The sequence below is a fragment of the Ascidiella aspersa genome, chromosome 9 (assembly GCF_963924565.1).
Source record: "Ascidiella aspersa chromosome 9, kaAscAspe10.2, whole genome shotgun sequence".
In the NCBI taxonomy this organism is placed as follows: domain Eukaryota; kingdom Metazoa; phylum Chordata; class Ascidiacea; order Phlebobranchia; family Ascidiidae; genus Ascidiella; species Ascidiella aspersa.
Window position 1 is genome coordinate 23,804,929 of NC_139455.1, and position 20,834 is coordinate 23,825,762.

The window sequence follows — 20,834 nt, forward strand, 5'->3', positions numbered from 1 at the left end:
ATAATGCATGGCGATGGCATTTAGTTTGTTGTAGTAACCGTTAAGGTAAACAAGGTTTGGCGGTTTTGCATAATATGCCGTATTGTAACTAACTGTAGTTGATTGCCTGTCAATCTTTGTTAGTAGTCTAGCTTTAGAGAGTTACCATAACCCGTTAATGTTTAAAATTACTTTATTTTTGGTATAAAGGAGATGTAGGCTTGCTACAAGCCTAAAATACGTTTTTAGCTAATTAAGTTGTAATTGATTAATATTGCTAAATGAATCATGTGGTTTGTTAGTCTCCTAAGTGTAAATATTAGGACATTTATTTAAACATAGGGCAATATATCACTTATTGATTTTTTTGTGTTTTGTCAACCGACCAGTCTGCATTCTGTGTCAGGTGCACACCTCATAATCTTTTCAAAGAAATTTGTGTGCACAACAGATTTGGTAAGGTGCACACTTTTATAATGCATTTATAACTTCATATAATGCTGAATGAATCAACCAAACGTTAAGTTGACTGATAAATTCTAAGTTAAAAAAATTGGAAATTTGTAATATTTTTGTAAGAATTTATTGTGAAATTATTGGCTGAAATTTATTGATAGTGATGTTAGTGGGAGTGGAATACCGGCAGATATTACTGTTCTCTTAAATTAAACAAACAAAGCAATAACTTTTTGTAAAAAATAATGACATTTGACATACAATGCTAAAAAAAACAGTTTTGCTTTTATTTTATAATAGGTTTAAACTAAAGCCACTTTACTACTTTTTTAAAAAAATTGTAATTAGGTGATATTTTAAATGATGTATAAACTACTTGAAAGCAATGCAACTTAAAGTCATCCTTATAAAATCTTTAGGCTTTCAGTGAAAGCTAATTGAAGAAACTTGCGCTTTGCACAAAGAGTTATTTCTAAATGGAATAGTCCTGACAAAGAAACATTGCAATAAATTTAAATGGTTTCAAACCATCACTTTAAATAAAACTGGCTATTTACTGAAAGTAAATTAAAAATAAATTTCATTATTTAATTCTTGCAGCAGTTGTTTGAGCAATTGTTGTAAATTTTGATTAATGCTTTTGTAGTTCTTTTGTTTCTTTTTTTTGTCTGTGAATTATGTTGCACGCCTCCGCCGCTGCCTCGCATCATTTTGACGAGGATGGAAAAATGAGAAAAAGGTAAGTGGCGCATTGTTTACCTCGCAAAATATCAACAGCAATTATTTAATTTCCACAGCACAGTTTATAACCATAACTAGATATGTGAATATATGACCTATCTTTTCCCTACTAAGGAACAATAATGCTACACTTAACAATGCTTCCAAACTTTGTTTTTTACCACTTCATACAGTAGATATTTATTTCTGGAAAAGCAACTATGTGATTTTCCAATCATTTCCTGCTAGATATATTAAAAAGTTTAAATATTTTTATTTACGATTAGGTCTGGTTCTGTTAGAAGCCAGGCCCACAGTGCACATACCAGCCTCTATCGAACAAGATCTCTTCAAAGGTTGTCTGAAGAAAAAAAGGCTAAAAAGGTAGTTATATGTATGTTATAAATTTTAACTGGTAACAGTAACTTGACGGGGTACTAATAACCTTATTTTTTGTTAAAAATAAAAATGAGCTCTTTTTTTCAATGTTTTTTAATTTTTTCGTAAAACTAGGTGGCAACTCTCTATTACTTAGGGTGTTAAATTTCAATAAAACTATAAAAAAAATGACGACTTAAACTCTTCTGACACTCCCCAAAACCCTAAAACTTTTTCTTGTACACCACTTTACATAACAATAAGTCAACATGAATTGTCCCCTCTGTTAAGTGCTTCAAGTAATGTAGCACTCATTTTACAAGAAGCAATTGTACAAATGAGTTAAGTGTTTTAAAATTCGAGAAAGCTTTGTTTCTTGAAAAAAACCATCCATCACAAAACTCAAGAACCCTTAAATCTCCCTATAACATTGTCTGACATGTGCTACTACATAAAAAAATCTGACCCTTGGTAACCCAGCCTTAATTAGCAAAGCCGTATGTACACTGTGTATTGTACAACCGCGCTACTTCAAGGTTAATTTGCTGAAGTCATAGCTTAGAGAATGTTTACTGACCTACTTGTAGCAACAGTTGGTAGAAAGTTGTGTTTGTCCCGGCAATTTGTCTGAGTATGTGTCCAGTGTAAGTAGTTAACTCGCAAGGGATTTGAATAACAGCAATTTTCATCAGTCAAATCATGGTAAATCTATATCAGTAGTTAACTTAAGAATGTTTAAAAAAGCTTTCTATGTAATGTTTATAACTCTGCTAAAAGTATTAAAACGTTATTTTTTCGGTTTCCAACTTTTCAGGTTTATTCTTATGTTTAGTGATGGAGGTATTGTTCAAATATGAATACTGAAAATAAGTTTTTGATACTTATTAGTTTAATCGGACGAAGGCATCCTGGTATGTAGCCGAAATTTAGAAATAAAGAAATAAATACCAAAAGAACTTATTTTCAGTATATATATTCCTGGTTGCAAAAGTATATTTGTTTAAATTTAAAGTTAATACATTAGGTTTAGCCCACATTTTTTGAGTTATTTAACATCAAAACTGTAAGAATGCATGTAAATCTTGTCTTTCAGGTTCGTTTTTATCGCAATGGCGACCGCTTTCACCAAGGACTTGTGTACGCTATATCACCGGCACGGTTTAGGACATTCGACGTACTCCTGGCCGATTTAACACACAGGCTGGCCGACAAAGCTAATTTACCGCAAGGAGTCAGGGTCGTGTTTTCTATGGATGGAGCTCGCAAAATAAACTCTATAATGGAATTGGAACAAGGTATGTTAGCTTATTACTATTTCTGTTTTGTAAAATTATCATATTTTTTTTAAAATTTCGTATTGATTTTAAAATATGTAGGTGCCTGCATTATATTCAGCCTAACTTGAAAAATAAATAAAAGTTAAAACAATTTTGTGCAAAGATTTTGTAAAGGATTTTATTGCTAAGATTTAAACAATTGTTTTTACAAAAAGTTAAGCATTTTATTCTTTTTTCGTTTAGTAAACAGATTTTTTTTTATTTAAAAAAAATAATTTTGTTAAGGATTTTCTTTTCTTTCAAAGGCGAAAGTTATGTTTGCGCCTCGAGCGACACATTTAAGAAGATTGACTACACTCGGAACACAAACCCTAACTGGTGCCACAACGTTCGCACATGTAGCTCCATGTCCCTGAGACTTCGACAGCAGGCAATACATTAAGTTTTTTTTAAATGTTTTAGTTTTTTGTAGAATTTAATATATTTACCATATGTTGTTCAAAGTTGTACAAAACTAAAGTTCGTGATAAACAACCAATCTTGTTAAAGCTATTACCTACTGCAATCGTGTAAATGTTTGTATTTTTTTTCATTTTTTAGAACTTCATATATCTACCAATTGTTGTGTTTAAAGTTGTACAAAATTCGTTTTATAAATAGTTTTTTTCAGAACAAGCCAATTGTTTTGGCGAGTGCTTATGTTAACTAGGCAATTATGTGTGTCCTGGATGCTTGAATTAATAATTTATGAAGCGACAATTTATAGCAGACCTTGTCTACTTTGATTTAAGTCACAAGTTGTTTCCACCAACAGATGGATTATACCTACATTAAATCCATTAATTAAAGTAGATGCCTCTCATATAGTTGGCAATTACTTTTTTAAACAAAACCTTACTTTAATCTTTGATTAACCTTATTATAATATCATGTTGTTGTACTTAACACCAAATGGATTTTATGCTGCGCCATCATACATTAGTTGTCACCCTGTGATTTAAAATAGATTGACATGCATTTAATAAACCTTAAAAACATGTATGTCAATTTATTATTAATGTTAATTGTTTTTACATTTCAGGAACGCAATGGCAGTTGGGTTGGCGATGACTTGAGAAATTGTGTGAGCCAAGAAACGCTCTGCCGCAGTAATTTCGAAAAAGACACACGTGACTACATTCACCCGAAACTAGTCACCATTGTTAGGAGTGGGGTCAAACCAAGAAAAGCGGTAAGTAGTAAAAATTATGTGTCTGCCAAAATAATGTTCTTGTAAAAAAAGTCGATTCAAGATGTTGAATAAAAATATATTTTAAAATAAAAGGGTTACTTGAAATAGACTAAATTTAGCTTTTAATTTTATGATTAACAGTTTTGGGGATTCAGTGTATCACTTTCTTGTACTTTTTAAGTTAAACTAAGGATTAAGTGCTATTCAACCATACAAAATATAGGGTTTTGTGTTAAAATCAAACTATTGGACACTTCTGTCTTGTATTAAGGAAAAAATACACCAAAAAGTAATAAATTATTTAGGAATTGATCTTGTTTCTAATCAAGAATTGATTTGCAATGCGTGATTTGTTCAATGGCTTTTCAAAAGAACTTTGTTAAGGAAATAAGTGTATGAATGTTGGGTTTAATACTTTAGGTAAAAACTACTACGAGTGCACTAATCTGTGGCACTGTGTTATGAGTCATTTCTGTCATCACTCCTTACTATGTGATGACATGCTTTGAGTCATCATTCCACCTTATGTTGTATTAAAAATGTCTGGAATACTAGCATACTTGGTTCTATTTCTTACAGGAATTAAGGCCCACAGATTCTTTTTCTGGAATTGAGGGTCCACCCCAATTTTTTTGTTTAATATTATAATAGCCACTTAAACTGTCACAAACGAAGCAAATAGGCATTTCTAAAATAGGTGGGGTTTTTTTTATTTTGTGATGATAAAATGGTTGATTTCTAAAAACAAATTACAAATAATTTATGCGGTATTTGTCAGATCTAAAATAGTTTCTGTTAAATACAATTAGGCGAATAAATGTTTGCTGTAATTAACTGCTGCAAAAATTATGAACTAATACCAATTCACTGCTTCGTAAACAATGATAATTTCCCCCTATTCAATGGTAGAAAGAAACGTTTTTTAAATGCAATTTGCCAATAATTTGTTCTATGCGTTTAAGGTTCGGATGCTTCTCAATAAAAAGACCGCTCACTCGCTGGAGCAAGTCATGAATGACGTCACAAAGGCAATCAAGCTTGACACGGGCGCTGTTCGCAAAATGTACACGGTGCAGGGAAAACAGGTATTTTGTAAAAAAGTAATTTTTTTTTAATTTCTATATTCTATATTTTAAACTAAATATATTAATTACCTTCTAAGTGGAAGAATAAAAAATAAATGACGTTCATGTTCATTGTAAAACTACTACAAAAAGTAATAATGCAATTGTTTGTTGTTTCACTAATTTAACTTTTTGTTTTAATATTAAAAATTGTGCTATAGAATATTACAATACTATGTTAACCTACCCGTGAAATTTTAGTGCCGGTTCACTTTTAATTTCTTTGTACTTAGGTGCTGAGTCTGCAAGATTTCTTTGGTGACGAGGATATTTTTATTGCATACGGTCACGAGCGATTATCCCACGATGACTTCGAAATTGACACTGACGGTAAGACGCTATAACTTGGCTTTTTAATAGTTTTGAAACATTAAACTTTTAGTTGAAAATAACTCATGGGTTTTTCTTTCAAAATGCTGCCAACTTCTGTTTAGGCTTTCATATTCTTACTATGTCTTGCTACAACCTCCAACTTTTGTGCTCCAAACCTTTCACTACTCTCTTACAATTTTTTTGATAAAATATTTTCTTTGATTGGATTATTGTATTTTGAGCGGCTGTTAAACTTTTTAATGAACATTTGTTAATGTACGTTTCTAAAAAAACATGTATGCCTTTTATTTTATGCGAATATTTATTTTAACAAATAATCGGCATACCCAACTTTAGAACTTCACAATTGTGTTTCACAATTTACATTTCTTTAAGGCAGGCATTCTATGCACCATTTCACCATTCAAAATCCAATTTTTTAGTTTTTGTTTCTGTCACTTAATTTGACTTTAATTACCCTCTAAAAAGTCCCCTAGTTATAATTTAAATTAAAACTTTTCCCTTGTCTGTCATTGGAATTCGATGGGTCCAATTCCCAGTTATTCCTTCTGTCTCATTATACCCTCGAGACGCGTTCTCTCCCGTCTGCCATATGCCACCCAACGTCTGTAAATCTCTATCGCCGTATTATTACCTGGAGAATTCAAGGCATATGTTGTGATTTTGTCAACGCAAATTATGCAGACGTGGCATTTTGAAGGGTGCATAATTATGGCGGAGATTGTAGTTGGATTAGGCACGCGTTTGGGTGAAATATATTTTTATATTTTGTTAAACGTATTTTTTTCCCTTTAACACACCAATGATTATCCTACTATATTCAAATCTGCAAAACTTTTTTGTCCAACTGTTTTTTGTGCTAGCTAAGACGCAACGTTTTAAACTCAGTTGTAAACATCTTGTTAAACTCAATGGGAAACACGATGTTGGTAATGTGATGTTAAACTTTTTTACTATTATCTTGATTTTTTACCTAGAATATATTCTACCAACCATTGCTCTTAGAAATAGTTAAATAGCCGTCTATATTATATGTTTCGTTTATTGAAAGGACAAATCAAACTGTGTTAATCAATTATGCGCGACGAAAGATCAATTTAAACGTTGGGATTAAAATGTCCTAATGCCAATAGTCATTACCACAATTCGATCGGAAATGATTCGTCCACGCGTTTTGGAAAAGCGTTTCAAAATGCCGCTATACACTAAACGTATAGTTTTACCCTGCGCAAATCTGGCAACATCAAATTAACCTAAAACAGGGATTTTTAATGCAACGAAATTAAACTGCATAACTTTCAAAAATGATACATAAACTCTTTGAAACGGTCAGTTTAGCGTAATGGTTGGAGGTTTTATAGTTAAATGTATAAAGTACATCAAGGTCAATGTAGAGGTATAGGTAACATTTTGAACGTTTCGAATAACTTTTTATTGTGATTGTTTAGAATATTCTAAGAGAGATAGGATGAAAATTGAAAAATGAATAGAGTAATATTCAAAAGAACAAAAATTTATTGAAAATTAATAAAGAGATATGTACAACGTTTAAAATCGTTACCTACTTCTATATGAGCTTTGATATTCCGTCTACCTTAGTCTTCATACTTGTAAAAGTTAAACGAGCGCAAATGAAACCGAAGAAGCAGCACGATTTTATTTGCTCGTTCGCATCGTCGATTCTGCAATCCGCCTTCCAAAGGTGCTGAATAATTTATCAAGCACGACAACCTATTGGCCTCTTCTTTCCTTTAATGCTCGGTGTGCTGTGTTTGTGCAGCTGAAAATGTCTCCTTTAGGCCTTGCATAGATCGTTAATGCGTCGAGCAAAATTTAATCTGACAAATTTCGCATCGATTGCTGCTTGGCTATTTGGCGCCTTGTATACTTGTATAGGCCCTAGGAGTGCTTTTGTTTGGCTGATCTGCTCAGCCAAAGTGCTAGGACCAATTACGGCCGAGGCGCTTGATTTTATTTAGAAGCTAAACCAACACGTCGGTACGGATGGTAAAAAGCTTAGGGGTCTACCATTGCTGACATCCAGTCTTCAGCACTTTTTGAATGTGTGCCAGACGATTGACTGTGACCTTTTGTTTTTATTAAATATAATATTGCTTTTACATAAGTTTGTTAGTTTTTGGCGTTAGCCAATCAAACAACACACCATGAGCCTCAAATGATAATCTGGCTTTACCTTATATTATTTTATACAACAAATAAAGTTGGCCTTTTTTCTTCCTATTTCACAGAAGCCAAGTTTATCCGCCCCTACACTTCGACACCCCGGGCCCCTAGGGTCACCCTGGAACGCAAGGGGTCGGCCCGCATGAACCGCAGTGCAGATAGCAGCCCTCAACAGCAGTCCGGCCACAGGAGGGCGCACTCACTGAGGAGTCCATTGTACAAGAAACCACTAACTGTGGCCGTAAGTTGAATCTGCTGTTTTGTGGGTTTCCATGTAGTTTAATATAATTCGCTTTAAACTGGGTTCTGTGTGTTCGATAATATCGGATCGGAGCCGATACCCGATAACAAGTAGTAGTATCGATACTCGTTTGATACTAGGATAGTATCGGTGCCGATCCAATAACAGAAGTATTATTGGCTTTTTATTAATTTTAGCTGTGATTTGCCACGCAATGCAGCGGTTTCGAGCTTAAAAGATAAACTTGTCAAAGTCGTTGTAGGTTAACAACCGTAGGTTAACAACCGTAGGTTATATTCAATTTCTAACGTAAGCAAATTTTGACCAAGTTATAACCTGAGAAAAAAAAAACCTTAAACGTTGTAATTTTGTCTATTTTGCTCGTTCGAGCATAAAAATGTCGTCATTTGGTATCGGATCGGATCGCGATAAGGTCCGAAATATCGGGTATCGGTATCAGAATTAAATGTCAAGTATCGGGAATCGCTAGGCAAATATTTAATAAAGTCGATATTCACCTCTCGGCCACCAGTTTTACCTGGTTAGTTTCTTGTTAACTTTTCGTATTCCATGATTTCATGTTGATTTCCCGGCAGTCTAAAACTTTAAATAGCAAGTGTATTTCCCACATAATTTAGTTTCTTTCACGTTCTTTTGCAAATTAAAAAAAATTAAAAAAAAAATCTCATCAACATTAAAAATTCTCACCAGCGGTGTTTCCCCTCCCAGGCGTCCAGCAGCCCGGCCACAACCGCGCTCTTTGACGACACCGTGTGGCCGCGCCAGGTGGTCGAGCGCTATGAGGTCGGTGACGTCATCGGTGACGGGAACTTCGCCGTCGTGCGTGAGTGCGTCGAGAGGTCAAGCGGGGTCAAGTACGCGCTCAAGGTCATCGACAAGACGAAATGCGTCGGCAAGGTGAAATATTTTTCCTTTTGTGTTTTGAAAGCTTTTTTGAAAAATAGTGTAATTTTTTTTAAGACAACAGCTAGATCTATTTTTCTTCTTTTTTTGATTAGTTAAAATTAATATGAGATCATTTACGGTTTCTCAAATTTGATTGAATTAGAATTACTGAATTGTTGAATACCAGAATATAAACTAGAATTACATTTGATGATCCACTATTAATTTAATTTAAATCGCAATTTTAAAGATTCTTAATGGTAAATATTCCTGTCCTAATTTTATTTTTTATTTTTTATAAGTTTTCTTGAAATTAATTACAAACAAGCAGTATCAGTTATAGGTTTTCGTATAGCTACTGTCTCGCATTTCTTATATAGAAGTTAAGATTTGATGAGTTTGTTATCCTGAACACAACCTTCATAGGTTTTTAGCAAAAAAAGATAAAAAATCTTCACAAATTTTTATTGTTAAAAAAATATTTTTTTGCGCCATTATTTCAAGAAAGAAAAGCTTTGGTTTACATGTTTAATAGGATTGTTTTTGAAGTGTACATAATGATTTAGAAACTTTGTAACTTCTTGACTATTTTTTGCGGTGCAAAAATTGGTGAAATTAATTCTGCACGCGCCAAATGCCTTGTTTATATTTTTTAATTTAAGTCTTACAAAGAATCTGGAAACAGCATTTAAAAGATTTCTGACTTATACACCATGGTTTGTTTTTTCCAATTACTTTCTTAACGCCGGATTATGTAAAGTTATTAAAGAAAGGAAATATCAAGTAATGTTATTGACCTTAAATTATTGACTTATCAAACCTGATTAGTATACTGCGAAATAGATAATCTTGAAAATGGAAATTGTTAAGTACTTCATTAATGCCATTCACGATTTCCCACTTAACGTAATTAATAGCGGGATCCAATATTACCTAATAAATAATACATTTATTAACAGTTTAAACTTTCCGTAACTTGTGACTTTTAATTGCACTATAATGCTCATTAATCTGAACAAACAATTCAATACAGCGAGCTTATACGTCGTTACAAATTTTGAACCTTGTGGTTAATGTATCACGTGTAGATTAAGGAAATGCGTTTAATTTCCGGACAGCTGACTAAACTCGTGTGGCCAAATTATTGTTACTTTAATCCAGTTTTTCTCAACCCATGAGTCGCCGTTTGAATATATTGGATCGCTGACCGCTGTAGTCATATGACTAAATTCTCTGAGATTAATTCTAAGCAAGATTTCTCGAAAATTTGGGAAAATTTCCGAGGCAGTTACGAAGACATCGCTCATAATTGTTAAATCCGAACATTGATTAATTTAAACTTGAACTAGTATGATAATATTACCATAAAACTTGGTAGAATGTTAAATGGCGAAAACATGCCCGTCAAAACTATTAAAATGTATTCTTTATATAGTATGTATAGGAAATAGAAGACTGTTGAATCGCAGTCAGGGTTACTGGTATCATTTTCGATCGATTTCGTTTCGTAATTTGACGCTTCACACTTAAAAGCATACCAAAAGTTGATTCGTACTGAATATATGATAGCAATGACTGCAATGTAACTATTTGTTAAATCCATAGTTTGAAGATAATATGAGTTGGATATCTCATGCTACGCAATTTAGTAGTTCAATTTTCCGTGCAGCAAGAAGTTACTATGTAAGCTTGTTCTGTGTAGAGCAGCGGTTCTCAACCAGTGGGCCATGGCTCACTGGTGGGCCATAATAACATTTGAGGTGGGCCACAGACCAATTTAAAAAAGCTAAATTTAGTTTTATTTGTGTCACTATAATTAATTTTACAGGATAAATCTGTTTTGAAATATGTTTTTCTGTATTTTGTTCTAAACCTATTTTATAGTTTTCTCTTTCATAGAACTATTGGGCCACAGATTCTTTTGCAACGTAAATGGGCAACGAAAGAAAAAAGGTTGAGAACCACTGGTGTAGAGAAATAGGCCCTTTAAAGAAACGTGCTTTGTTAATTGTTGTAGATAGGTTATTCTCATAAAACAAAGGGCTGATTTGAATTGTGACGCAACAGCGGAAGCGCATTGTTTTACGATGTAGCGTTTATGACGCTTTGTTTACCGAGTTTGAATGATGCAGGTTTGTCAGGTCAGAACCATGATTTAAAAAGTGATTTTCAACAGAAGCGTAGCAAACCATATTAATTGAGAGGCAATACTAAATATAAACAATTTTCTTAATTTCATATTCCTAAAATTAAAAAAGAAATTTTAAAATTAGTGCGGCAAGCCTTATACATTTGTCAACATGTGTCTCGGAATATTCTCAAGGTCTATTTAATGCGCTAATACATTCACAAATCCTAATGTTTAAAATTATATTTTTGCAAAAAGAGGTCCAACTATCTGCTATAAGCTTTAATTTTTATAAAAAAACGTTCTGCAGTATTTTACAACTTCTAACATAAAACTTTTATTAAAGGACAAACGCGTTTTTTTGGCCTTTTTAATATTCTTTCGCCTTGGCGGTGCAATAGTACACACACAACTAAAAAAATTAACAAAACAATTTACTAATTTTTGTGCTAATTAAGACTGGTCATCACAAGCGGTTAAAGCAGTGTTTTTCAATCTTCTTTCGCGGCCACCTAAATACTAGTTTTTTTTCTTGTATGACGTCACGATGACGCAATGTTTTTTCATTCGTCCAGGAGCACATGATAATGAGCGAGGTGTCGATATTGCGTCGAGTGAAGCATCCCAACGTGGTTCAACTTTTGCAGGAGTTCGACACAAAGAACGAGATATTCCTTGTCATGGAACTTGTAAACGTAAGACGACTACAGATTGAATTCACTGAAAGATACACACACTTTTTGTGTTCTTTAACTGTGATCTAGCCCGTCTGAAGCTGCTTTTTGGCCAACGATTACGGCTTACGTATCATTAGTACACCGAAGGCCATTGCAGACTTACCAAATCACAGTAAAAGATACACACCTATGAGCATGTGTAGCTTAGTTTGTAAAGCGACGGTCCCTGTATGTCCGGAGGTCGTGAGTTCGAACCTCACTGCAGGCTTGTTGCTTTTCTAGCCTGGCTTGCTTTCATTAATCGATCGACAGATTCGGTGGGTGTGCGATTGCCTTCGGTGTACTAACTATTTTATTTTAGTGATGATTTCCTTGCAAAAATTGCTAATGGCCGTAAACTCCCAAAGAAGCAATTCACACCAAAAAATAAATCACAGATTACTGTAAATGCTGGTTTTACCTGTTAACTGTACAAAATGCAAGAATGTATGTAACTTGTTAGCGTGAGACCTGCAATTTTAATTCACTGATGATTTCAGGCGATTAATTTATCAACTTTCTTGCTATAAATTACTACTGGTCACGCGGTTTTCACTCAAAGAGTAAAGTACAGGCCCGGTCATTGTATTTATTTTATTATTATGGTTTTAAATTAAAATGTAAGTTAGACATCAAAATTGGATAATTTTAGTTGATTCCATGCGATAAGCATTAAAATTTACCACCAAAACTAATAAGTAATCATCAAAGTGAAGAAAATTTAAAATTAACTGACAATTCAGTTATTTTGTCAAAGGCTTCCGGTGTAGTATTGATACGTAAGCTGCTGTTATCGTTGGTCAAAAAGAGACTTCAGAAAAGCTATAGATCACAATCGTTGTGCACTTATGTGTATGCATCTTAATTAAAATCTATGTATATTTTATTGAAAGTGATATTTTATGCTGTAAATCAAGTATAATATACTCTAAAAATACACTTAATAATAATCTGCCTGCGGTCTTTAAAACCTCGTTATTCTTTCCATCCAAGGGCGGTGATCTTTTCGACGCAATTTCATCGGCTTCTCGTTACACTGAGCGTGATGCGAGTGGAATGATTCACAACCTGGCAAGTGCTCTCGCCCATCTGCACAAACTAAGGGTCGTACACAGGGACATCAAGCCTGAGAATCTGCTGGTGAGTCGCCGATGTGTTAAGGTCCTGGAAAAAAACGGCTATAGTAATGTGCATGGACTTTTTGGATTGTCCGAAATTATCGGATCGAAGCCAGTGCCCGATACCCAATGTTTGTAACAATGCAATTTAAACGAAATAACGTTTTTATTTTACTTAGTAAATTTGCCATATATTTTTGGCTTACTTAAATTCATTAACGGATCAGGCATTCACTTCTTACAGCCATTAGTGGAAGCATTCTAATTTTTTTCCGATCCCATTCTTATTGTTTTGTCAATCAAAACTAAACAGTAAATTTGAAATTAAATGTCCACTTTTGAGATTTTACAATAGGGCTTCGGTTCCACAAAACTCTACGCTTTTTAATTAATCCACTAACAAATATTAAATAAAATAATTTGAAAATTTTACGGAAAATAATAAAACAAAAAGCTTGAAAAAAGTGATCAGTGTTCGCCGAAACTTTCACGAAAACCCATTTTCTCGCCTTAAGTCAGCGTTATTTAAAGTTGACTCTGCTTTATTTCTTTTTCTTGTGCTGCAGGTTTGCGAGTACAACGACAGCAGTAAGGCTCTTAAGCTCGCCGACTTCGGGCTCGCCACCACGGTCACTGGTCCACTCTACACTGTTTGTGGAACTCCTACTTATGTGGCGCCTGAGATCATCGCACAGACCGGGTAATAATGTAATGCTGTAATGGGGTAATAATAATGAGTCGGCAATGACGGCATGGGACCCGAATATATTTTATCAAAAAAAGTAGACAGAATGTTTATTTGCACTAAAATAATTTATTGACCATGAATTCCAACTGTCAGAAACTTTTTGATTTCTCCGGGCAGGGTTATAAATAAAAGAAGACAAAAAAAAAATTCCTTTCTTTCCATGTTTTTTTTTTCTTTTCCACGTTTGTGACGTTAAACCAGTCTGTGAACACTACTTTATATCGCAATGTACACACGTAAGCCGTAATCGTTGGTCATAAAGCAGCTTCAGAAGGGCTAGACTCCAGATGTTAACACACATATGTGTGCAACTGTGCATGTTTTATTGAATAAATGATATGGTACTGTGAATCCTCTTCAATATGAAGTTGCTTGCACTAACAGATTGAGCAAGCATTGGCGTATGGTTGTTTCTCGACTCGCTCCTCTCTGAGCCTGCATAACTCAGTTGGTAGAGCAACGGTCCCGGCTTGACCGGAGGTCGTGAGTTCGAACCTCACTGCAGGCTAGTTGTTTTTCTAGACTGCCCTGCTTGCATCATAGATCGACAGATTCGGTGAGTCTGCAATGGCTTTCGGTGTACTAATTATACGTAAGCCGTAGTCGTTGGTCGAAAAGTGTAATATACACATCATGTCAATCAGTGTAATTCCTTCTATCCAGATATGGAGTAAAGGTTGACGTTTGGGCATCCGGAGTGATCGCATACATCCTCCTCTGTGGTTTTCCTCCATTTCGATCCGAGAGCGGATCACAGGAGGAGCTCTTCGACTCCATCCTGGCTGGAGATCTCCAGTTTCCTCCGGAACATTGGGATCACATCTCCGACTCTGCGCGGGATTTCATCCGAGGAGCGCTGTGCGTGAACGTTAAGATGCGGATGAGCGCGCAGGACATGCTCCAACATCCATGGGTGGCGGTAAGTGGAGGAGTCTTTTCGTCTTTTTTGTTTGTGGGCCTTGGCGTTGTTTAGTTCTTTTAATTACTTTTAAATTAACGTCAAATTTGTATTACGTTTGTTTTAAGTTACCTGTTTTTTCTGTATTTTAGGGACTTTTTTATACTGTATTCTTATATTTTGCGGAATGTCCGATAATTTTGGATTGTATCAGATACCACATGCTAAATGGTCTACTACGCAGCGCCATTGATTAAAGAAGGATTTTTTTGCCAACTTAAAACTATCGAAAAACAAAAAGCGGTGAACTTGGTCAAACAACCTATAAAATACAATGTAAACTGGACTAAGAGCGATGAAATACGAAATAAATTATTGCTCTAATGTTTATTTAGAGCTAACTTTTTTAAAACATGCATAACAGAGAAAAATTACTTACGTAAAAGCAAAAAGCAGAGAAAAAATAACGCAAAAAAAAGTAGAAAAGAAGGCGCTAAAACTAAAAAAAATACTCCTCCTTAACCAAATCGTTAACAATTACAATTACCAGAGGAGCTGTTTTTCATTAATATTATAATTCCTGGTGGCAACAGTTTATGAAGTACTTAACCAATATTCCCTTTTCAGTCGGATGCCGCACTCGACCGTGACATGAAGCGATGCGTGTCCAACAAGCTCTGCTCAACCATGCCGAGCTGGTCACGTGGTCCGCCAAGCCCGACCCGAAATCGACGCAAGCGCGTCAACGCCGGCGCGCGCATTCTCGCGGTACGTAGCAGTCGTTTGTGACGTCATACCGTCGTTCTGTGACGTTGTTGTGACGTACGCCGGTAGATATTTCAATGTGGTCGATGTTAGGTGGTCAATGGGCTTATATATACTTTAGTATTGTTATTGCATGCTGTAGTTGTTCGTAAAGGCTTTCGTTTTAAATTGTATGACATTAAATATTGGACCCCGCTTTTGTGAGTGGGGATGGCCGATATTTCGCATTTAATCCAACACTCTTTCAGGGGCAAAAATATTGAAAATAAGTTCTGCCGGCACTTATTTGTTTAACCGACGTTTCGGTTACTAACACACTGCGTAGGTAGCCTAAGCGTCGGACAAGCAAGTACCAGAAGAACTTTTTTCAATATATACTATGCCTGGTAACAACTGCATATTTACTGACATATGTCGTCAATGGATCTCATTTTAAAGTCTCCCTGGTTTTACTCTTTCAGGGCAAAAAAAAAACAATAAATGACATGATTATTAGAATATCAAAGCCCATACAGAAGTAGGTATCATCTTGAACGTTTAAAATAAGTCTTTATTGATTTTCAACATAGAAAATGAATAAAGAGTTATTCGAAACGTTCAAAATGCTACACTACTGTATGGGCTTTGATATTTTCTTATTACGTCTTACTACAACCTCCAACCATTATGCTCCAAAGACATGATTATTATTTTTTAAATTGCCTTCTTGAATCGAAATGTGCATAAAACGAAATTTCTGAAACGTTTCGATGCTTAGTTACTCTCAATGGTTAACTAACTGTTTACTAAAAAATTCTAAAATATAATTTCTAAAAAATTGCAAAAATGCACACCGTGGCCTAAATTATATACTTTAAACTCAATAGCAATTAATGATGCTTGATAAGAAATTGATTTTTCGCTTCCGTTTAAAGGGCTGGAACAAAAAGAATCTTTTAAAGTCTTAATCCAAACAACAAACCCTATTTAACCAAGATAATAATTAAAAAATTATTACTAACGAATGCTTATGACAATAATTAAAAACCTCTGGCAAAATCAAGTTTGTTGTTTGCATTAAGGCTTAAAAAGATTATTTTTCTAATAATTAAAAAAATAGGAATATTAGTGATTTTGACTGTCTCGTCATCGCTTACGCACTTTTCACGTGATATCATAACTCGTGACGTCATTATAGCTACTTCTTTTAACCTTGCTAAAAAGCAGCTTTTGCCGGAGTTAACGCTTATCAACATATTTAACAAATTTGACGTTTCTAGCAGCTCTATAGTCTAGCTCCATCTAGTGACTTGCTTTCGTTTCAGGATTACTCTTCCAGGTGACGTCATCAGCAAAACGGGGGCTTTCCCTCGCCAATAAGGTACTCCTAGGCCTAGTTTCCAAGTAAATATAATGCTAAGAGACGATGCATTATATACAAATGGCTGTATTTTTGTGCAAAACGAGTTTTTCAATAACAGATTGAAAGAAGTAGCACTATTTTTATAATACATCGGCTGTTTTAAACAATTTTTTTTAATCTTACTAAAAAATCCGCAACTAAAAGTTCAACTGAAAAAAAAGTAAAGTTGAAAAGTTTCCAAATCATAAATTGGTTATGTCGTTAACAGAAATTTATTTCTTGTTTTTAGTTTCTGTTTTTTCAACCATTCAATTAAAATACCGCGATTTAGAAATTCTTTTTCATTCTACCGTAAAAGAAAAGCAGTAAAGTCAAATTATCGTTATTATTCTTTCGTTAATACAATTTTGTGCGAGTAAATGCACTTTTTGTTTAACGCTTTGAATTTGCAGTAGTTCCAGTCTAAAGCCTGTGCATCTATGTCTAGCATGCTGTAGTTCTATATGTTTCATTCATGTGCTATTTGTATTCTGCTTTTATCAGCTTTTAGAAGCCGTTGATGTTTTTTTGCTTGCGAAATGCTATAAGTTGGATCGAACCGTTGGCTTTTAATACCGTTGGATTTTTTTTAATTTCTTATTTTAACTTGTTATACTTTTTATTTTTATTTAAAATGGAACTTTTTTATGTTTTTTTGTTATTAAATTTTTATTGGCCAAATATTTTTGTATTAATCAGTTAATTTGTTTTTACTTTCAAGTAAATATTTTATTTGATAGATTATTTATGGGTTAGTTTTTTTTGTTGCTTATTATTTTTTTTGCTGATTTAATTTATTGCAAAGCCAATTTATTTATTTTTTTGCTAGTTTGTATTTTTTTAGTGTTTTTTCTAGTAATTTAGATATTTGGGTAATTTTGCACCTCTGTGTAATATATGATGTTTACTTTTTTTCGCTGGGTAAATTTTTCTTGTTAATTTAATTTAAATTATTTTCGCATGTTTTTTTTTATTTCTAGGCCATTTTTTTGTTTGCTAATTTTTTATTTATTTTAAAATTATTTTTTTGCTAATTTAGATCACCAGTTAATTTGGGTCCCGTGTATATTTTCTGATAAAAATAAAGTCAAAAAAATAAATTCGATTCTAACGACCTACACCTTTGACGTTTTATCCACAAACAGCTGACGTCATTGGACCGGAACGAGCAACTTTTAGCCTCCATGCAGCCTGAGCCGGAATCCTTCGCTGGCAAAGAGGAGCAAGAGCAAAAAGAGAAAGAGGGAGACGATGACGTCACACAGGAAGAGGAGGAGGAGGAGGAGGAAAATGATGACGATTTTTAAATCTAGGCTTTGTAACTTTATGTTTACTAAAAACGAGTATGTTAGGCCTGCTTGAAAAAAGGCTTGGCTAAAAGTATTAAAAAACAGGATTTTTTTTATATTTTGTATTAAAGTACAAATATCTGTTTAAAATCTGATAAAGTTAACTGTAAAGAAAACGTTACAAACTAGTAATTCACAAAAATTTGTCGAATTTAAAGGATTGCAGTCGAGAAAAACATGTTTCCTGTTTTTTTGAACTGTTTTAATTACTAATTATTATTTTAAAATACCGATAACTTAATTTTTATGTATCAGCTAACCAACAACAAGAGCAAACATGACACACTTTAATATCCAGTGTTTTACAGATTTTCTGTCCAAAAATGTGTTTAAAAGATAAATTTTCATTGCATTAAACATAACTTTTATTTTCCGACACATAGATTAAATGCCTGAACTATCTTAGGCCCGAAAGGTACTGCACATTTGGTTGCTTTCGCAAACATTTTTATTTTATTACTTTAAGTAACAGAACAAAACACATTTTTTCTTCGTTTTGCTGATGTATTTATTTTATGTAACGCCTTCTTGGTTTAGTTAGCTTTAGGTGTAGTAAGTCTGTTTTTTAGTTTATTTACTAATGCTGCTTAGCTCCAGTGTTACGTTCGTTGTATAACTAAAAGATTTGTCATATGTTAATCTATTAAGTGCACAACGCCTAATATTATAAACTAACTATTTGTTTTTTTATTAAAATATAAAAACAGCCATATTGTCGAAGTTACCATATCTTGTAAGTTCAACGAAATAAGTTATCCTTCATTTATCAAATTTAGCTTGGGTTCGACTGTCAATTCTCTAAAAGTTTAAACGGGTTTTATAGGCAAAAGCGGTTTATCGTTATATTGTTCATTTATTTAAGGCCTGGACCCATTTAAAAAGCAATTTCCTTTCCGCATTGAATGTACCTCGGATTTCATGTAACCTATTTTTGCGTGTTTTTCTCCCGTGTAACTTCCGCTTTTTTCGTTGTAACTGTGAAGAGTCTTAGCAGTATTATGTCGCTTATTCCTTTTGCGTTATTTACCGCCAACGGCTAAAACGTTATAATTATTATGCTTGTTTACTTCTTACAACACTTCTTGCATTTTTGAGGAAGTTTTTTTTTTCTGGCGCACCTTAACTATATAAGTTACATCTAACAAATTCATTTTTTAACCTACTTTTTTAGTTGTTTGTTTGCCAAATCCTTGACCCCTGCGTAGAATTTTCTGCTTGGTACAATTTTTCGCCCCAAAGTTAACATTTATGCATGTTGGTCATGATGCTGTACGCTAGAAAAACAAGCGTATATTGTGTTTAAGTTACGCAATCGACAGGTAAAATCTGATACTGATGTTTAAAATAGAACTGCAAACAAAAAAATTCATATTGCAAATATTTTCACTAAATATCTTGTTTCTAACTGCTTGTGTTAATTGCCTAACAACTAGCCTTATTCATGAACGGTGGACCCATTTGCGTACCGTCGTTTCGCTCAATTACATAAACCTAGAATTTAGGGCCTGCTTCTAATTGCGTTGTACCAAATGGCTACACTTGGTGAATTTCATCATCTTCATTCTTTCGGCTGAATGCATGGTTTCGTTGGTTAACAAATATAATTCGTTGTCTAGTGTCAAAATTGCGTCGTGTTTTGTGGTAAGGTTAACCATTGCAGTTGAGGTATATTGTGTCTAATCAAACCATACTGATGGTTTACCTGTTTAATAGAAAGGCTAATTGTATTTACATCAACCGTTTCGGTTCAGCTAGCCCGTATAATTATATTCACAGCTGTAATTTGACACTTTGGAAGTGTTTTTGAAACATTAGACTTTGTAATAGAACACCGGGCCAGCGGGAATACAAGCGAAATGGGTCATTTGTGCAACTAATTAAGGCAAGGCTTGAAAAACACATTCGCTAACGTATTTGGTGCGCTCTTGATTTTACCATACAGTACTTAATGTCGTATTGTTCAGCTGTGGGAAGCCAGGAAGCTGTCCGTGGTATACCCATTCCGGTTCGCTCTATATAGGCCTACGTTTTAAATTGCTTTAGTCACCGATATATATCCTATTAAAATGCAACCTATTTTTCTGTGGTTTAGTTTTTAGTGTAGGTAAATTAAAGTGTTGGAACACATCGTTTTATTAGTTTGCAAATAATTTGATGTTCTCTGTATGGAGTCGTTAAAATAGAAGGCCTTATACAAATGGTGTTTTTAAATAATATTTGTTTGCCAAAGTGACCAATGTAAGTTGAACAACGGTTGTCTATGATATTTAAACTAACAGATTTTGAACATCAAACGAATGACTTAGTAAATTAATGCTGTTGGTACGGTTATTTACCGGTACTACGGTTGATTATAAGACGTTTAAGAATTTTACTTTGCGAATACTTGTTTAGTGAATAGGTTTTTGCCAAATCCTTTTAAAACACGCTTATCCATGAGTTTATGCGAAGGGATTACCAACCGCCGCTTATAATGAAAATATGTATTCACTTAATGGATTTGTAAATTATCTTATTCAGTCCAGCGCATAGCTCGAAATTGTAAAGGGCAGACGAAAGCCTGTTATCAGGAGTTGACCGAGTCGGTTAATTGTATACATTGAACTCTGAAGCAGTATTTAAAATTACAAAGTTTTTATTCCTTGTCGTCGCGATAGCCAAGGTATTTATGCGAATAACAGCATATTTTACAGATTTTTGTAATTTTTTTCCTACTAATGTAAAATGTTTCAACTAATAAATGTTTAATACGAAAATGCCCAATTTAGAATAATTCTGGAAACGCCCTGCTTTGGTGACCTTTGACCCAAACGTTGATGTTGTTTCTATGTTACCATTTGCTTTGGCGGATTGTACAACGATTGGTGTCGGATTTGGCGAATATTTTATCGATCTTATGAAG

The 20,834-nt window shown here is 33.9% G+C and overlaps 1 protein-coding gene across 1 annotated transcript; it reads left to right on the forward strand.

Annotated features, from left to right (window-relative positions):
* Nucleotides 1–1,033: 1,033 nt before the first annotated feature.
* LOC146133726 (serine/threonine-protein kinase DCLK2-like) lies at nucleotides 1,034–17,809 on the forward strand. The gene is made up of 16 exons (XM_083397553.1): nucleotides 1,034–1,174; nucleotides 1,443–1,539; nucleotides 2,627–2,828; nucleotides 3,116–3,240; nucleotides 3,892–4,041; nucleotides 5,004–5,126; nucleotides 5,399–5,495; nucleotides 7,748–7,923; nucleotides 8,653–8,841; nucleotides 11,533–11,652; nucleotides 12,667–12,813; nucleotides 13,358–13,491; nucleotides 14,203–14,458; nucleotides 15,065–15,205; nucleotides 16,507–16,562; nucleotides 17,729–17,809. Exons 1-15 carry the CDS (start codon nucleotides 1,113–1,115, stop codon nucleotides 16,522–16,524), a joined length of 2,037 nt encoding a protein of 678 aa, XP_083253679.1. The 5' UTR covers nucleotides 1,034–1,112; the 3' UTR covers nucleotides 16,525–16,562; nucleotides 17,729–17,809.
* The last annotated feature ends 3,025 nt before the right edge of the window (nucleotides 17,810–20,834 follow it).

What these genes read in the sequence shown, in the direction of transcription:
- LOC146133726 (XM_083397553.1), top strand. Translation starts at nt 1,113, where the DNA reads ATGTTGCACGCCTCCGCCGCTGCCTCGCATCATTTTGACGAGGATGGA. An exon ending in AGACGAAATGCGTCGGCAAG is followed by an intron (nt 8,842 to 11,532) that starts GTGAAATATTTT and finishes TCATTCGTCCAG; the next exon opens with GAGCACATGATAATGAGCGA. An exon ending in GAGATCATCGCACAGACCGG is followed by an intron (nt 13,492 to 14,202) that starts GTAATAATGTAA and finishes CCTTCTATCCAG; the next exon opens with ATATGGAGTAAAGGTTGACG.